Here is a 20,146-nt window from a genome sequence, read left to right as displayed (position 1 = left end):
ACGTCTCAGGTTGAAGACCCTTGGACAGAACTGCCTCAAGGTGAAAGGTTTCAAAGTGAAATGTTGGCTCTATTTCCCACTGGTGCAGCCTGACCTGCTGAATTCTTTAAAAAAAACTGCAGGCCTGTGGGATGGAGTGGAGAGTGGGGTCAACTGGGACATCTTTCTAAGGAATCACTGCACACCTGAGGGGCGAAATAGCCTTCAGTGCTGTGCTGACCTTTGACCCCGTGAAGGCAGCCTGACTGTTGTCTCTGTATTGGAACATAGAACAGCATAGAGCAGGCCCTTCGGCCCTCACTGTTGTGTTGACTCTTTAACCTAGCCCAAGATCAATCCTGTGCATCCCTTGATTTTGTTTTCATAGAAAGCACATTACACCCATGAATCTGTCTAAGAATCTTTTAAATTTCCTTAGTGTTTCTGATTCTACCACTACCCCTACTCTGTATTTAAAATTTCCTTAATGTTGTTTACTTGGAGTACTGTGCTCAGTTCTGATCACCTTGCTACAGAAAGGATGTGGAAGCCATAGAAAGGGTGCAGAGGAGATTTACAAAGATGTTGCCTGGATTGGGGAGCATGCCTTATGAGAATAGGTTGAGTGAACTCCGCCTTTTCTCTTTGGAGCAACGGAGGATGAGAGGTGACCTGATAGAGGTGTATAAGATAATAAGATGCATTGATCGTGTGGATAGTCAGAGACTTTTTCCCAGGGCTGAAATGGCTAACACGAGGGCACAGTTTTAAGGTGATTAGAAGTAGGTACAGAGGAGATGTCAGGGGTAAGTTTTTTACTCCGGAGTGGTGAATGTGTGGAATGGGCTGCTGGTGATGGTGGTGGAGGCGGATACAATAGGATCTTTTAAGAGGATCCAGAATAGGTACATGGACCTTAGAAAAATAGAGTGTTATGGGTAACTGTAGGTAATTTCCGAAGTAAGTACATATTCACCACAGCATTGTAGGCCAAAGGGCCTGTATTGTGCTGTAGGTTTTCTATGTTTCTGATTCTAATACTACCCCCACTCTGTCTAAAATTTCCTTAATGTTTCTAATTCTATCTCTAGCCCCACTCAGTGTTTTTTTAAAAAAAAACTACCTCTGACACATCCCTATGTCTTTCTCCAAACAGCTTTAAATTTCCACCCTGGGAAAAAGGCACTGGTTGTCCACTCTATCTCTGTCTCTCTCATACAGCTCTGTCAAGTTGCCTCTCATCCTCTGACCTCCAAAGAGGAAAGCCTGAGCTTGCACAACCTTTGCTTAGAAGACCATAAAACGAAGGAGCAGAATTAGGCCATTTATTCTATCAAGTCTGTTCCGCCATTTAATCATGGCTGATCTATTTACCCTCTCATCCCATTCTCCTGCCTTCTCACTGTAACCTTTAACATCCTTACTCATCAACAACCTTGAGCCAACTGCCCTCAAATGGTCCTCGACTTCAGGAGAAATGAAGATCATTGGCATACAGGTCTGGTGACCAAGAGGTCCAGGTATGATCTCTGGAAAGCCATCTTGCATGCAAAGTGACAATCCATGACCAAACTTGCACCACTGAGAAATGTTCGACAGACCTGGCAGGCCTTGAATGCTATCACCTCTTACCAAGCGACACGAGTGGCACTGAGGCTTCACTGCCAGAGGAACTCTATGCCTCCTGTGCTCGCTTTGATTGATTTTAAAAAAAGACATCTTCATGAACTCCCACAGGGCCTGCTTTTGGTCCCCGAGACCGTTGTGAGAGCATCCTTCAGGAAGGTGAACCGGTGGAAAGCTCCTGGCCCAGACTGTGTACTGAAGACATGTGTTAATAGACTGGCTGGCGTGTTCACTGACATCTTTAACCTCTGCTTCAGTAGTCTGAGGTATCCATATGCTTCAAACAGGTTTCAATTATGCCAGTGCCCAAGAAGAATGTGCAAACTTTCTGTAGCACTGTGTTGAAGTAATTTGAGAGGTTGGTGATGAAACATATCAACGCCTGCTTGAGAAGTGACATGGATCCATTCCTATTTGCCAACCGTCACAACAGGTCAACAACAGATGCCATTTCATTGGCTCTTCATTCAACACTGGAAATCTGAACAGGAATTTCTTCATTGACTACAGCTCATCATTCAACACTGATCATCCAACTCAGAACCCTGTACCTGCTTTCTCTCCATACCCCCGATCCCTTTAGCCACAAGGGCCATATCTAACTTCCTCTTAAATATAGCCAATGAACCAGCCTCAACTGTTTCCTGTGGCAGAGAATTCCACAGATTCACCACTCTCTGTGTGAAGAGGTTTCTCCTCATCTCGGTCCTAAAAGGCTTCCCCTTTATCCTTAAACTGTGACCCCTCATTCTGGACTTCCCCAACATTGGAAACAATCTTCCTGCATCTAGCCTGTCCAATCCCTTTAGAATTTTGTAAGTTTCAATAAGATCACCCCTCAATCTTCTAAATTCCAGTGAGTATAAGCCTAGTCGATCCAGTCTTTCTTCATATGAAAGTCCTGCCATCCCAGGAATCAATCTGGTGAACTTCTCTGTACTCCCTCTATGGCAAGAATGTCTTTCCTCAGATTAGGGGACCAAAACTGCACACAATACTCTAGGTGCGGTCTCACCAAGGCCTTGTACAACTGCAGTAGAACCTCCCTGCTCCTGTACTCAAATCCTTTTGCTATGAATGCCAACATACCATTTGCCTTTTTCACTGCCTGCTGTACCTGCATGCCCACCTTCAATGACTGGTGTACAATGACACCTAGGTCTCGTTGCACCTCCCCTTTTCCTAATTGGCCACCGTTCAAATAATAATGTTTTCCTGTTCTTGCAACCAAGGTGGATAACCTCCACGTTAAATTGCATCTGCCATGAATTTGCCCACTCACCTAACCTATCCAAGTCACCCTGCATCCTCTTAGCATCCTCCTCACAGCTAACACCGCCGCCCAGCTTCGTGTCATCCGCAAACTTGGAGATGCTGCATTTAATTCCCTCATCTAAATCATTAATATATATTGTAAACAATTGGGGTCCCAGCACTGAGCCTTGCGGTACCCCAGTAGTCACTGCCTGCCATTCTGAAAAGGTCCCGTTTACTCCCGCTCTTTGCTTCCTGTCTGCCAACCAATTCTCTATCCACATCAATACCATACCCCCAATACCGTGTGCTTTAAGTTTACACTCTAATCTCCTGTGTAGGACCTTGTCAAAAGCCTTTTGAAAATCTAAATATACCACATCCACTGGCTTTCCCCATCCACTCTACTAGTTACTCCTTCAAAAAAATTCTATAAGATTCGTCAGACATGATTTTCCTTTCACAAATCCATGCTGACTTTGTCCGATGATTTCACCTCTTTCCAAATGTGCTGTTATCACATCTCTGATGACCGACTCTAGCATTTTCCCCACCACCAATGTCAGACTAACCGGTCTATAATTCCCTAGTTTTTCTCTCCCTCCTTTTTTAAAAAGTGGGGTTACATTAGCCACCCTCCAATCCTCAGGAACTATTTCAGAATCTAAGGAGTTTTGGAAAATTATCACTAATGCATCCACTATTTCTTGGGCCACTTCCTTAAGCACTCTGGGATGCAGACCATCTGGCCCTGGGGATTTATTTGCCTTTAATCCCTTCAATTTACCTAACACCTCTTCCCTACTAACATGTATTTCCCGCAGTTCCTCCATCTCATTAGACCCTCGGTCCCTTACTATTTCCGGAAGATTATTTATGTTCTCCTTAGTGAAGACAGAACCAAAGTAGTTATTCAATTGGTCTGCCATGTCCTTGTTCCCTATGATCAATTCACCTGTTTCTGACTGTAAGGGACTTATATTTGTCTTGACCAATCTTTTTCTTTTCACATATCTATAAAAGCTTTTACAGTCAGTTTTTATGTTCCCTGCCAGCGTTCTCTCATAATCTTTTTTCCCTTTCCTAATTAAACCCTTTGTCCTCCTCTGCTGGTCTCTGAATTTCTCCCAGTCCTCAGGTGTGCCGCTTTTTTTTGCTAATTTATATGTTTCTTCTTTGGACTTGATACTATCCCTAATTTCCCTTGTCAGTCACGGGTGCACTACCTTCCCTGGTTTATTTTTTTGCCAAACTGGGATGAACAATTGTTGTAGTTCATCCATGTGATCTTTAAATGCTTGCCATTGCAAATCCACCGTCAACCCTTTAGTTATCATTTGCCAGTCTATCTTAGCTAATTCATGTCTCATACCTTCAAAGTTACCCTTCTTTAAGTTCAGAGCCTTTGTTTCTGAATTAACTATGTCACTCTCCATCTTAATGAAGAATTCCACCATATTATGGTCACTCTTACCCAAGGGGCCTCGTATGACAAGATTGCTAACTAATCCTTCCTCATTGCTCAATACCCAATCTAGAATGGCCTGCTCTCTAGTTGGTTCCTCGACATGTTGGTTCAGAAAACCATCCTGCATACATTCTAAGAATCCTCTTCCTCAGCACCCTTACCAATTTGGTTCACCCAATCTATATGTAGATTGAAGTCACCCATTATAACTACTGTTCCTTTATTGCACACATTTCTAATTTCCTGTTTAATGCCACCCCCAACCTCACTACTACTGTTAGGTGGCCTGTACACAACTCCCACTAGCGTTTTCTGCCCCTTAGTGTTATGCAGTTCTACCCATATCGATTCCACATCCCCCAGGCTAATGTCCTTCCTTTCTATTGCGTTAATCTCCTCTCTAACCAGCAATGCTACCCCACCTCCTTTTCTTTCCTGTCTATCCCTCCTGAATATTGAATATCCCTGGATGTTGAGCTCCCATCCTTGGTCACCCTGGAGCCATGTCTCTGTGATCCCAACTATATCATATTCATTAATAACTATCTGCACATTCGATTCATCCACCTTGTTACGAATGCTCCTCGCATTGACACACAAAGCCTTCAGGTTTGTTTTTACAACACTCTTAGCCCATATACATTGAAAAGTGGCCCTTTTTGCTTTTTGCCCTGGATTTGCCTGCCTGCCCCTTTTACTTTTCACCTTACTACTTTTTGCTTCTACCCTCATTTTACACCCCTCTGTCTCTCTGCACTTGTTCCCATCCCCCTACCACATTAGTTTAAAGCCTCCTAAACAGCAGTAGCAAACGCTCCCCCTAGGACATTGGTTCCAGTCCAGCCCAGGTGCAGACCGTCCTGTTTATACCGGTCCCACCTCCCCCAGAACTGGTTCCAATGCCCCAGAAATTTGAATCCCTCCCCCTTGCACCATTTTTCAAGCCACATATTCATCTGAAATATCCTCCTATTTCTACTCTGACTAGCATGTGGCACTGGTAGTAATCCAGAGATTATTACCTTTGTGGTCCTACTTTTTAGTTTATCTCCTAACTCCCTAAATTTGCCTTTTAGGACCTCGTCCCATTTTTTACCTATATCGTTGGTACCTATGTGCACCACAACCACTGACTGTTCACCCTCCCATTCCAGAATGTCCTGCAGCTGCTCAGAGACATCCTTGACCCTTGCACCAGGGAGGCAACATACCATCCTGGAGTCTCGTTTGTCCTGGAGTCACAGAAATGCCTATCTAGTCCCCTCACAATCCAATCCCCTATCACTATAGCTCTCCCACTCCTTTTCCTTCCCTCCTGTGCCGCAGAGCCACCCGTGGTGCATTGAACTCGGCTGCTGCTGCCTTCCCCTGATGAGACATCTCCCCCAGCCGTATCCAAAACAGTATATCTGTTTAGGAGGGAAATGATCCCAGGGGACTCCTGCACTACCTGCCTACTGCTATGATATCTAGCGTCCACCCCTTCCCTTTCTGCCTGTGTAGCCTTTACCTGCGGTGTGGCCAACTCACTGAATGTGCTATTCACGACTTTCTCAGCATCGCGGATGCTCCAGTATGAATCCAGTCGCATCTCCAGGCGCTCAAGACTGTCTGCCAGAAGCTGCAGTTGGACACACTTCCTGCACACATAGTCGTCAGGGACACTGGAGGTATCCCTGATTTCCCACATGCTGCAGAATGAACAAATCACAGGGCTGATCTCAGCTGCCATGACCTACCCAATACTTGCCTCAACTTTTGAAACTTTCTCCTTTGAAAGTAACTTACCCGGCCTTACCTCACTTGGAGTGAAGTTCGTCCTCCACCTCTTCTTGTCGAAACCTCTCTTCTTGTCAAAGCCTCAGATCTCCACTCCTTCACTGGCCCACTCACTCACTGGCTGCTTTCCACAGTCACGAAGGGTCCCGGCCCGAAACGTCAACAGCACTTCTCCCTATAGATGCTGCCTGGCCTGCTGTGTCCCACCGGCATTTTGTGTGTGTGTTGTTTAAGCCAGATGATGCTACTTTTGATGGCTTACATTAACTCTGTATATTCACCTTTTCATTAGCTTGAATTATTTTTGTGTACCATCATGGGCTGTTCTGTGTGAGTGCAGGGCAGTCTCAGAAGCATCATGGTGCTGGACCACACACAAATGCTGGAGGATCTCAGCCAATAGGAGGGAACATAATGAGCAGTATTTTGTTTTGTGGGTACTACCTGACCAGCATTCAGCATGTATTAATCTGGGCAGCAGCCTGCCGAAGCTGCATCGAGCACCTGAGATGCTGAAATCTCCCCATTTAGAAAATGAGGCCCACCCACAACTGGAAACATCAATCACGCATCCAGTGGCTGGTACGGAGTTCAGTCATCTCTTTACCATCGTACCCTCCCTGCCACATGTTTCTCAGAGCAGGAGTGAACACACCTTCAATGTGGGGCATTGTGTCCTGTTTTTGAAATCCTCATTTCTCTCGAGTCAGCGAGGAGCCAGTGCAACATTTGGACCACCCTGCTGCACTGGTCGGAGTCCATGCTGACTAACAAATTATCACGTCGTCACTCCAATCCGGTTGTGAAATGTGGCTGTCATTTCCCTATTGTGACTAGCCAGCAACTCTGAGGAGACTGGAACTTCTGACAGGGACATAATCCATCCAACGCCATGGTTCCTGCTGGCATTTTGCCACCTGCTCCTGACTTCAGAGACAACTCGGTGCACAGAGAAGGGCTTCATTTGTTGACATCCAGAACAGCATCCTCACCCCCCACCCTGCAGAAGCAACAGCCTCCACCCTTAGATCTTGTTGGCTGTCAAAGCTTTCAAAATCATTGGAGTCACTTTAGCATTCTGTTCAATATATACTGTTCAAACATTTTCAGAATCCGGTTTATTATCATTGACATATGCCATTAAATTTGTTTTGTAGCAGCTGTACAGCACAAGAAATACTTAATTTTAAAAATAAATATGGAAGTGTATGAGTATAAGAAATACTACAGCATTAAAAAAAACTAAATTCATTCAAGGGCATTACCTTCTCCCTCTAAGGTGTTCCTCTCCCTCAGAATGAATCCAGTCATGGGCCCAGTGCGAAACAAATGCATCGCTGCGAAACCTGGACTAGATCCCACCAGTGACCCTGTACGTGCGGAGAGGCACGTGCTCGTTCAGAGAATGGATTAAAAGCAGAAAGCTCCCTGAAACACTTTGTAACTCAGAACACCTGTGGGGAAGAGATCTGCATTAACATGTCAACTACATGTCTCTGTTGCTGAGGGTTTCTGTTTGTTATTGCAGATTTTCACTAGTTATTTTGCTTAAGTATTGTGGCTTCATACACGGACTGGCTGAGGCATGCAACCACAAGGATCACTGCAGTGGGCGAGTGTGTTGATGAGGCAAGATGGGGGAGGGTGGAAGTATACCATGAGGTAGATGCACTGAACTGTCTGTTCCTCAGCCATCGTTTCTCTGCTTCATAAGCAATCACACACATGAATATAGTGCAGGAGACAGGGCAACATTTCAGGCTGGATTCCATGAGAATGGTCATCGCTGACTGGGTTACCAACTCTTTAGAAAGCAGAGCAAGCTGTGTTTTAAATATCACGATCCTAACTCCAGGGCAAGCCAATGCAATTTACAATTGCCGTGTACTTTGACGTGTAGTCATTCCCCTGTCAGTAGTTAGTTTGTGCACAGCAAGTCCCTACAAATGGCAATGCAATTGTCTTTCTTTGGAGATGTTGGCTACAGTGCGGGGGTAACTCGGATTTTGTGACCAATCAAGACAGCAGCCAGGGCATGTGTGAATGACGAGCCCCTCCCTCAGTGCAGCAGTGTGTTCTGATGGTTTTGGAGCTAAAGAAACTGCAGTAGTGTCGAAGAACATAAAATTAGAGCCACTCGCCCGCCCCCTCCCTTCATCATGACTGCATCTAATCCTCACTTCCTTTTCTGTGCTTGTTCCTGTAAACTCAACCCCTCGATTTTTAAAAAAATATGTACTTATTCATTTCCAGCTTGTGGTCTGACCTCTATCATCCTGTGGGACAGAGAATTCCAGAGAGAAGATAATTTAATAACTCTTATAAACCCCAGAGAGAAGATAATTCTTACCCACCTCATTTTAAAGATTGTGTGCTTGTTGCTTTGATCCCTTGATTCATGACTCTCCCGTTAATAAAAACAGCAGGCGTTATGTCTGTTTGAATTGTCTACCTTTCAACAAGACCTTGGCCAATATGACCATTGGCCTCGACTTCAGTTCCTTGCCCTAAGTCTGTACTGGTGACTGTCTTCGTAAAAGCTACCGGCTCTTTGGAGAGGCAGGGAAATATCCAACCTAGTCTGCTTCCCCTGTGACTCCAATCATAAAGCAAGATGGTTAAGTCTATATCCTGCTTTGGCGAGGGCAGGCACATCACACAGTAATTGGTACTGAGCAATAAGTGCACACCTTCTGTGAATAAGGAATCTGTTGGCTGATACCATGATACAGTGCAGAGAGGCCGTCAGAAGCTGCATTGGCATCTTTCTGATGCAAGAGACAAAGGATCCTGTCCACCTTTGGATGTAGAAAGGTTTTTATGGGGGAAGAACAGAGGAAATTGACCAATTCCTATTCCACCTAAGCAGTGTTACTTTAAAAATTAACTCCTTGACTCAGCTCATTTATTTCATCATTTGTATTGGTAGCCTGCTGTGCACAAATTAGATTTTTCTGCATGTCAACAGTGATTCATGGCTGGGAGTGATCGGAGATGTCCTGAGGATACAGAGATCCCGTACAAATACAAGATGTCTTAACTCCATCTCTAAGCTCTGAATCCATTTTTACGCAAGGGTTGTTCCTTAATAGTTAAATCCACATTGAAAAGTGAGTCCGTTGCCATATCCCTGTCGTCAGTGTTTCGGGAGTAGGGTCCAGGCTGGATCACTCAGCCTTGGGAAAGGTGTTTGTCCATGGATTTTGGCTTGTTTCTCGCACAAATCATCTGCCCCTTCTCAGAGTTGCCTTTTCACATGGGAAATGTAATTACTCCACTGCAGCTAACCACAGTTAACACAACTCTTTGATAAGCTGCAGTGTACTGGATGTTGCTGACTGTGGATTCTGGCAAGTAATCCACCAGACTGTTACCCGATACTGGCTTACAATGGCACACTCAAGGAAAACTCATGTCGATGGATTTCATCCTCTTTTGAAGCCTTAACTGAGTGGAAAAAGAAATGAAATTAAATCAGATCAAATCATTAGAAAGAGGTCACGGAGGTTCTAAAGATGTAGAATCCTTTTGGTAGAATTAAGAAACTGCAAGGGTTAAAAAAAACCCTGCTGGGTGTTGCATGCAGGCCTCTGAACAGTAGCCAGGATGTGGGCTGTTGGGAGATAGAAATGGCATGTCAAAAGGGCAATGTTGTGATAGTCCTGGGGGATTGCAATATGTAGGTTGATTTGGGGAAGATCAAGTAGGTGCTGGATCCCAAGACAGAGACTTTGTAGAATGTCTACAAGGCTGCTTTTTAGAGCAGCTTGTGGTTGAGCCCGCTAGGGAAAGGCAGTTCTGGATTGGGTGCTATGTAATTTGATTAGGAAGCTTAAGGTAAAGGAACCCTTAGGAGGCAGTGGTCATAATATGATAGAATTCACCCTGCTTTTAGAGAAGTTAAAATTAACGTTAGAGTGGAGTAAAGGGAATTACATAAGTATAAGAGAGGAGCTGGCTAAAGTTGATTGGAAGGGTGCTAGCAGAGGTGACAGCAGGACAGCAATGGCAGAAGTTTCTGGGAACAATTTGGATGGTGTGGGATAGATACATCCCAAAGAAGATTCTAAAGGCAGACACCAGGAAATCTGCAGATGCTGGAAATTCAAGAAACACACACAAAATGCTGGTGGAACACAGCAGGACAGGCAGCATCTATAGGGAGAAGTACAGTCGACGTTTCGGGCCGAGTCCCTTCATCAGGATGATATAACCATGGCTGACATGGGAAGTCAAAGGCAACAAAAATGTCAGAGAGACGGCTTATAATACAGCAAAAATTAGTGGGAAATTAGAGGATTGGAAGGTCGTTAAGAACCAACAGAAGGCAACTCAAAAGTCATAACGAAGGAAGAGATGGAATATGAAAGTAAGCTAGCCATTAATATTAAAGAGGAACTTTTCTTCAGATATATATAGAGTAAAAGAGAGTCGAGTGTGGATAGTTGAGAGCTGGAAAATGATGTTGGAGAGGTAGCAATGGGGGAGGAAGAAATAGCAGATAAACTTGACAAATATTTTGTATCAGTCTTCACTTGGAAGGCACTTACAGAATGCCAGAAATGTGAGTGTCAGGAGGCAAAACTGAGTATCATTCCTTGAGGATACCCTAAAGGTTTGCTTGCGCATTGAGTCGATGGTGGGGAAGGCAAATGCAATGTTAGCATTAATTTTGAAAGTACTAGAATACAAAAACAAGGATGTAATGCTGAAGCTTTATAAGACATTGGTCAGACTGCATGTGGAGCATTGTGAGCAGTTTTGGACACCTTATCTAAGAAAAGGTGCTGGCATTGGAGAGGGTCCAGATGAGGTTCATGAGTATGATCCCAGCAATGAAAGGGTTTGACAGCTCTGGGCCTGTACTTGCTGGAGTTTAGAAGAATGAGAGAATATCTAATAGAATATTAAAATTGCTAGATAGAATGGATGTGGAAAGAATGTGGGGGAGTCCAAGACCAGAGGGCACACCCTCTGAATAAAGGGAAGTTTCATTTAGAACAGAGATGAAAAAAATATTGTTGGAGGATGGTGAATCTGTGTAATTCTTTGTCACAGGCCAAGTCATTGAGTATATTTAAGGTGGAGGTTGATAAGTTCTTAATTAATCAATGTGTCAAAGGTTACAGGAAGGCAGAAAAATGGGGTTGAGAGGGATAATAAATTATCCATGATGAAATGGTGGAGTAGGATTGATCGGCCCAATGGACTATATCCGCTCCTATGTCCAATGGTCATGGAATGTAAGTCTTGTAATGACCACTAGGATACCTTGCAGACATTATCAAATCAGAAACAAATTGTGGTGTTTTGCACTCTCAACCATGTGCTACAAGGGATTTGCACCTTCCCACGGTGAGAGGTCTCAACTGCTAACATGGAAGTGCATTGGTCTTTAAACTTGTTTGGTTGTTAGCCCATCCACCTTCTCAAATACAGTATGAGTCCTGCAGATCCTTCCCTGTGAAATACTCTGTCCCAAACTCCATGAACTATTGGGAGGGTGGTGAAGGAAATGGCAAAGAGCTGGTGGAATGCCCAGATGGAGTTTAACATTGAGAAATGTGAAGTCTGAAAGGAATGCACTTTGGAGGAGATGGCATAGCTGAGAAAGTGGTCTGAAAAAGGGAAGCAGAGGTTGCAAGAGCAAGGAAATAATGATGAATCTTTATAAAATCTGTTCGACAACTACTGGAGGACAGTTCTGGGAAGAGGTGAAGGTTTTGGAAAGGGTGCAGATGAGATTTAATAGAATAGTTCCAGGAATGAGGGAAATCAGCTGTGTGGATAGACTTGAGGAAGTTGGGGTTGAAGCAGAAAAGGTTTGAAGGGAATCATGAAGGAGCCAGTCAGAGTAGAGAAAGGATCCAGAATGAAGGGGATTAGTAAAGGAAACAAATTAACAAACCCTTTACACAAGGAGTGGTTGCGATCTTGGATGCACTGGAGACAGAATGTACTGTTCAGAGGAGAGCTGGATAAATTTCAGAATGGAGGGAATGTTCAAGGTTAAAGGGAGTAGATGGACAATATTTGATCGGCTAGATTTCTGATACATAGAACCAGCAGGGATGTTGGGGCAGGTCGGCTCCATCCTTCTATGATCATTCATTCATTGGGAGACAAGGTTTCCAATATCTCTGCCACTGGAGATTGTGGCTGGCTGAGCAATGTCAATGCTTCAATTCTAGTCTCCTTCACTACTCTCTATACACAATGCTCCTGGTCTTCTTGTGAGCTCCAACTTCCCCTTTGCAGAAGTGTGTGAGTGGATATTATGCTGGTTGCAGTGTCCGTTCTACATAATCACGAGCCAAGTCTAGCTTGGTAAATACTGCTTTCACAGAAACCTATCCCATTTCTATAAAGACTACTTTTCCTCTAAATACTTGTTATCCATAGAAAATGCACACAATTCTCACATTCCAAAGCATGTAGCTGCATCCCATTCCACACTGACAACAGTCTGTTTCTAGTTGGCATTAGGTGCCACTTAAAACCAATGTTTGGTACCACTGAGGTTTTGAACAGGCAGTAGCTGAATCTGTTGGTATGGAGTGTGCCAGGAAGCTGCCTGCACACAGAGCTCCTGATCTCTGACAAAGCAGTGGTGCAGTTGGAAGAGACTCAGGTTTGAACTGCTACTGCTAAGTTAACAAATTTCATGACATATGCCAGTGATAATAAACCTGATTCTGATATCATGTAGCAATATGGTAAAGCAAATCTATGAGTAGGCTAGGGTTTGAAGCAGCAAAATAAATGTATTGAATGTGGAACAAATAATATGTCTGCATCAGCTACCACTGGGACTTGGGGATACAAATAAGAAAATTGTGCCTGAAAGATCAAAGGGCAGAGATGGTTCTCCATGTCTAGGAGAGCATGTGAGGGGCAGGTTGCAGGCTGAATGGCCTTAGAGGGACTTTCTGAGATTGAGAAGGTGAGGAAAGAGTGTATGTGGGAGGCGGGAAGGAATGTGTGGCCTGATACAAGCAATGAAATCCTCAAGGAAGAGCTAACCTGAATCTAATCTCCCTGTGTTGCAGATGTTTATTGTTGAGTCGGTGACGGGGTCGAACTGTAATCTGCATGAGTTCAACATCACAGGATCAACCTATGCCCCGGAGGGAGACGTGTGAGTATAGCTGAGTAATACCCCCTCTGTACTCTCAACATCGGCATCTTCTGGGGGTGCCCTCGGTATCAAGTGGTGATTGGCAAGTAGACCATTGGTTTTACTGAACCAATAACTGGTTACTCATCCTGTCACTTGGCCTCAGGAATGAGGGATTGGGCATGGCCAATGGAAAGGGGGTAATGGGTGGGGTAGGTAGTGGGGGAGGAGTGGGAAATCATCTTGGGTTATGAGGGAGAGGTCATTGAGGCTGGTTTAAACTTTGAGAGGATTAATGGGAATGCTTTAACGGAGATGAGAGATGAGCTATGGAGTGGGAAAGTGGGGTTTTGACTATGGGGTAAGGGAAAAAGATGTTTAATGATGGTGGGATGCCCAGTGGTACAGGAACCTAGTATGAAAGGATGGGTTATGGTGGTGAACGGGCTGATGACTGGTGAAAGGTGGATAACTGTTCATAGTGAGCAGTAAACAGTTCCCAAATGTTGGTGCTGAGAGTAACAAGATTGGAATCATACATGACATCCAGGAAAAGAATGATAAAAATACATTTTAGTACAGTTTATATCTTTATCTCATTTGAGTGACCTTAACAAAGGTGGATACTTTGAATTGTGCATCCAAATGCATCCTGGATTATTGTCTTGTTACGGAGCACAATGGCAAAGTTATCACCCCTTCTTACAGCTTAGAGTGTCTACTCTGTGACACCGGGACACAAGTCCACATACTCAATGCTAACTTAAAGGGACCATCCCCAACCATAAAACATTTGTCCTTTAGGTAGGCTCCATCCCCAGTGGATCCCAGACCATGACTGGAATGTTTGGTTGGGATAGCATGCAGAAGCAGCATCCTCAAACCTGGTAAATTTACCTTTTCTCTCCTCACACTTTCCCACTCTTTTCCCCCCATCTCTCCCACTCTTTTCCCCCCATCTCTCCCACTCCCTTCTTCCCCTCTATCCCCCACTCTCTTCTTCCCCTCTATCCCCCACTCTCTTCTTCCCCTCTATCCCCCACTCTCCTCTTCCCCCTCTTGCCCCCCTACACACCACATCTTCTTTTCTCCCCCATGCCTTCCCCCCACAAAGTCACTCAAAACACATTTCTTCCTCATTCTGATGTTTGGTGTGAACAGCAACTGAACTTGTCACTCCAAATCTTAAAACTAATTAATCGAAAAGCATGGAGCCAGGGATAACTTGTGTTTTTTTTACTTTAGTGAAGTACACACTTATGATGTGGTAACATCATGACATATGCCAGGGGTCGGCAACGTTTACCACTGAAAGAGCCAATATGGACCCATTTCCCACAGAAAAGAAAACACTGGGAGCCACAAAACCCGTTTGACATTTAAAATGAAATAACACTGCATACAAAGTTTTTTTTTGCCTTTATGCTATGTATAAACAAACTATAATGTGTTACATTTATGAAATTGATGAACTCCTGCAGAGAAAACGAAATTACGTTTCTGCATGCAACAAAAACATTTTGAACTCCGAGAAAAAGGCGTTGGGTTGAAGGTTACTCCATAGTTAGCCTACCTTGGATCGAAGAATTAAAAGAAATCGCGCACTGGCGGGTGTCAGGCATTGGCAGTGGTGATGTATATTAATAGCGATAAAAAACACGTTGTAGCGGTGTGCTACACGCAGTGCTAAAATAAAGACACTGCAGTCAAAGGTAACTTTATTCGAACTAAACAGCCTTGATTTAAAGCCTCCCTCAACCCGTCCCCGTGGGCGCGGATGCTCCAAAAGACACGTACTCACAAACCCCCATAGGCTATCTCCCTTAGCCGGAATGGTGGCTAATTGTGAGCCAGTTCGGATGTGCCAGGAAATGGGTCGCCACAAGGTTTTTAGATTGTACAAGATCACCATAATCTTCAAATTTTGAATTACATTTCAAAAACTAGCAAACTACGGGGAGCCGAAGCACAGAGATGAAAGAGCTGCATGCGGCTCCGGAGCCGCGGGTTGCCGACCCTTGACATATGCCATTTGCGTACTTTTACGTACAACCCATAATGAATTTTATAAAAGAACAATGCTTAATCAAAATATATACTTACAATATTACTCAATTATTACTGAAATCTTTAAATACACAACACTCATCCCTGCTTAGCTATAAACAACTTGATGTGGAATGCATCTCAACTATATACAAAGTATACTATATAATACAATGACTGTATAGAAATCTACAGCATAGTCAATTTTAAATTAGCCCATTCAGGCCTAAAGATTTAATGGCTTTAGAGGATATCTTACTCTTTTCGGATAAACATCTTTCCTGACAAGGGGTCACCCTGCTGGGCAGGTGAGACTTGTGGTTGTGAACCAATCTCAGGTTCGGAGGCCTCCTCCGTGGAGTTTGTCGGGGTTGGCTCTGGGTCTGCAGGAGGTGTTTGTGACAGCTCTGGATACCGTTCTTCTCTAACAACTGACTCTGCTCTCCTCATCTCCAGGAGGGTGGTCCAGTTCTGTCCTTAATCTTTCCGTACCCACTTTTGATCACCTCAGTAGTCCTTCACCAGGAATGCTTGTCCAGGAGTGAAACATTGAACCTGCTTGCTCAAGGAGCCCTCAATGTGTCTCCAATGTTTGTCCTGATTACTCCTTCTGAGGTTGGATTTGAGGAGATCCAAGTGTGAGTGCAAGGGACAACCCAGGAACAGTGTTGGTGAAGATTTGTTGGTTGTGGAGTGTTCTGCATTATGATATGCAAGGAGGAAATTGGGACGCTTCTGATTCAGTGTCAGTGTGATTAGTACTGCTGACACTGTTCACAATGCGTTCTTTAGACTTCGGTCAAACTTTCCACCAGGGCATGTGTAGCTGGGTGGTGCGGTGCAAATGTAATATTCCATTCATTTTCAGGAATGACTGTAACTGTTCTGTAACAAATTGTGGTCCATTTTGTGGTAAAATTCTGGAACACCAGTCCTTGAAAAGAGGTTTGTCAACACATAACAGTGTTCAAGGCTGTAGTGGAGACTATTGGGAACACTTCTGGCCATTTTGTAGCTGAATCCACTACTACCAAGAAATTAGTGCTCATGAATGATCTGGCAAAATCCACATGAATCCTCTGCCAGGGGAATGCCTCTTAGCATCTGCTGGATGTGTTGGCATCCCGAACAGGGCATGGCAGGTTGTTCGATCTGCTGATCCATCCCAAGCCTCCTGACAAAGCTTTGAGCCCGTGCTTTTATTTTGACCATGCTTAGATGACTGGCCTGTAGCTTCTCCAACACTTTGGCTCTCAACTTGGAATGTACAACAACTCTCAATTCTAACATCTGGCAACCTTTGTCAGGGATGTTCATCCAAGCACTCACAAAAATGTGGGAACTGGAATTTCCGCTACATTTACCCCTATTTTGAGTTGCCAAGTAGACCTGAGGCAGTGTAGCATCTTTTCTGGTTTCCCTTTGGATCATCTCTGCTGTAAGAGGGAGACTACATCACTGGGGCAAGTATTCAAGATGAGTGTCCTTTTTTGTAAGTTTTTCAGATATTTCTTTTTCCAAGGGTAAATGGGGTAATCCATCAGCACTTCCATGATTGGTAGTCCTCGAACTTGATCTTGTAATTGTGTCTTTCAAGAAACAGCCAATCTCAACATTTGTGCTGCTGCTGTTAGTGCCCTTCTGTGGATTGAAAATGGACACTAGTAATAAGGATAAACTCTCTCCCATACTGGCTGAAAGATTTTACACCCAAAACCAGACGCAAGGCCTCTCTATCAATCTGTGCGTAATTTTTCTCAGTAGCAGTAAGCAAACATGAAGCAAAGTCTCTGGAGCATTCCATCACTCATGTGATGTGACTGCATCCAGACCAGAAGGCGAGGTGTCACAGGCAAGCTTCACTGAAGATGTGGATGATAGTCTGTGAGTACATCACCCTTTCCTTCACATTTTGGAAAGCCAACTCACACTGCTTTGTCCATTGCCTTTTCTGCCCAATCTGGAGTAATGAGTTAGTAGCAAGCTTTGGTAGGAAACTGTTACAGTAATTTCCAAATCCTAAAATAGACCATAACTGTGACATGTCCTTTTAGCCTTGTGGCATCTACCAATGCTTGAATTTTCTCAGCACACTTGCGTAATCCTTGTGGGTCATGGTGTGGCCACAATAACTGATGCTTGAAGAATTTGCACTTGCGTCATGCTCTGAGCCCATAATCTTCAAATCTTTCTAACACTGTTTTGAAATGTTGGAGATGTTCCTTGTCATCCTTACTGGTTAAAATGACGTCATCTACGTAACGCTGAGTGACCGGGCAGCCTTGCAGCTTTTGATTCATATCTTCCTGCCAGAGTGCAGGGGCAGATGCTATGCCAGAAATAAGCCTATTCTAGTGATAAAGCCCTTTGAGAGTGTTTATGGTCGGAAACACTTCAAATTCCTCTTCCATCTCCATCTGTAGCTAGGCCTCAGTTACATCCATTTTGCTGCGGAGTTTCACTCCAGAAAGGTTTGCAAAGATATCCTCTATTCTGGGCAGGGGGGTATTCATCTACTTTAAGTAATGGGTTGATGGCGACTTTGAAGTTACCACGAATCCTGACAGACTCATCCTTCTTGGCTGCTGGGACCACTGGTGTTGCCCATGGGCTCCACTCAACCTTGGAAAGAATTCCTTCAGCCTGTATGTGATCTAGCTCACTGGCTACTTTGTCAAGAATGGAAAGAAGAACCAGACAGGCTTTGTAAAACTTGAATTTAACATTACTCTACCCTTGATCTGATTGAGTTTTCCAATGCCATTCTTGAACACTGCTGTGGCATCATCCAATAGCTTTCTTAATTCTCTTTCAGTTGACTGTGTTGCAGGGGTTGTGGCATGCAAATGGTGGATGGATCTCCAATCATGTTGCAGCCCCACAATGCTGGCCCTCCTGTTTTTACCACATTCAAGGCTAATGTGGCTCATTGGTTGTTGTATTACTTTGTTACCAGGTGTCATTCCCACAGGAGTTAGCTTTTCTCCTGTACAAGTTCTTAGTTGGATAAATGCAGGCTTTAGTTCAGTGTCTTTGAAATACAGTTCAATTAATTTTGAAATGACTGAAAAAGCTGAGCCACTGTCCAATTCCATTGTAATTAATTTGCAATTCATTTCTGGTTAAGTCATATCGCTCGTTGTCTTGTTAGTTTTCTCGTAAATCTTAAGGCTCCAGAGTCCTGTCTCACTCTCATCATTGTCAAATCTTTCTTCAACAGCATGCAGATTAATGCTCTTTTTGAAACTGAAACTTGACTTTTTCTCTTCCCCCTGCAGTGCATTTATTTTTTTCTATATGCCAGACATACTCTTTGCTTGAGTCCTACTTTGTTGCATTTTCTGCAAGTTTCACCTTTAAATCTGTGTTGGTCTTGTGTATATGAGCCCCTGCCACAACAGTAACACAACTTGTTCAACCTGGCAGGTTTCTGTTTAGATGTTGCAATTTTATTCATGCTTACTTTCATTCCTGACTGCAACTCAATTATGTTTCTACATGCAGTTTCTATTGATACAACAATTTCAACTGCTCTTTTAAATGTGAGCTGTGCTTCAGTTAGAAGCAGTTTTGAATGTCTTCCACAAACTAAATGATATCTCAGTGCATCATTAAGCCATCATGGAAATTTCAATGCTCAGACAACTTCTTCAGTTCAGCCATTTCCTTTTGATTCCACCTATGGCGCCTAAAGCATTCTGCCATTGACAATGGTTTCAGTTCTAAATGTCCCTGCATTACTTTCACAATATCAGCAAAGGTCATTACTTTTAGTTTAGTTCAAGCAGTTGAATTTATAAACGAGCTGTATGTCTTTCCGCCCAATGCAAACAGCAGAACTAGCACTCATTTTTCACTGGCTATTCCATTTACTTTAAAATACTGTTCAATTCATTCTGTATACATCACCCAGTTTTCTTTTGTGTAATTGAATACATCTAAATTTCTGATGTAGCCAGCCATTTCTATTATTTAATTATTATCGTCATTATCACCACCACCTAGTTCTCACTGTTAATTTTCCCAAGAATTTCATCCGCTCTGCCTTTTTTTTACCTGACCGTCTCTTCCTCTTGCAAAGAAAAAAGATGCACTGCACTTTCTTTTTACTCAGCCATTTCTTCCCTTCTGTGAAGAAAGTGTGCTACACTTACTTTGAAACTTGATCATCTCGCTGTGCTTCAGCAGATAGTTAGTCACCTTGGGTTTGTTTTAAATCATACTCATCACCACTGTTAGGTTTTGTAACTTCAAAACACAAAACTAATTGAAAGAAAAGTATAGAGTTAGGGATAACTCACATACATCTAGTTTTTTTTAACTTTAGCAAGGCACGCACTTATGATGTGATAGCGTCATGACGTATGCCTTTCCCATACTTTTACATATAATGTAATGAATTATGTAAGCAAATAATGCTTAATCAAACAATATATTTATAATATTACTCAAATGTTACTGAAATATGAAATACACATGAACCTCTTGACCATGCCTGCATGCTTTTATGCATTGAGTTAGTGCCACGTGATTGGCTGATTAATGAGCAGGCATTCAGCTGTATCTAATAAAGTGCCATCAAGATTCTGCAGTGTGCACCGTCAGCACTGAGAGGCACCAGGGTTGAGTAGGTAACAGACTGGGATGTCTAACCTGATTCTGCCTCATGTACAATAGCACCACGTGATCCAGAAAGAGAGAGCATTCAGTGCCCCAACTCGTACAGGGACAGATTACTGTTCTCTTCCCAGCCTTGGACTATGCACACACTGAGAAACCCACTCTTGCACTAAGTTTCCCCTAGTGTGTCAGTGTTAAAAAGCAGAAGTTGATGATAATGTGGAGAGAATAGAATTGGATAAGTACCAATGGTTGAT

At 43.5% G+C, this 20,146-nt stretch overlaps 1 protein-coding gene across 1 annotated transcript in view; it reads left to right on the top strand.

Moving 5' to 3' along the window:
* The window catches only part of atp2a3 (ATPase sarcoplasmic/endoplasmic reticulum Ca2+ transporting 3), a 299,782-nt gene that overhangs the window by 157,525 nt on the left and 122,111 nt on the right, over window positions 1–20,146 (top strand). The window contains exon 9 of the mRNA XM_059972937.1: window positions 13,156–13,244. Coding sequence (XP_059828920.1) covers window positions 13,156–13,244 — 89 coding nt within the window. The remainder of the gene's footprint in view (window positions 1–13,155; window positions 13,245–20,146) is intronic.

Source organism: Hypanus sabinus, chromosome 6 (assembly GCF_030144855.1).
Source record: "Hypanus sabinus isolate sHypSab1 chromosome 6, sHypSab1.hap1, whole genome shotgun sequence".
NCBI lineage: Eukaryota > Metazoa > Chordata > Chondrichthyes > Myliobatiformes > Dasyatidae > Hypanus > Hypanus sabinus.
The sequence above is the reverse complement of the archived record's forward strand: the minus strand, read 5'-3'. Positions and strand labels throughout refer to the sequence as shown.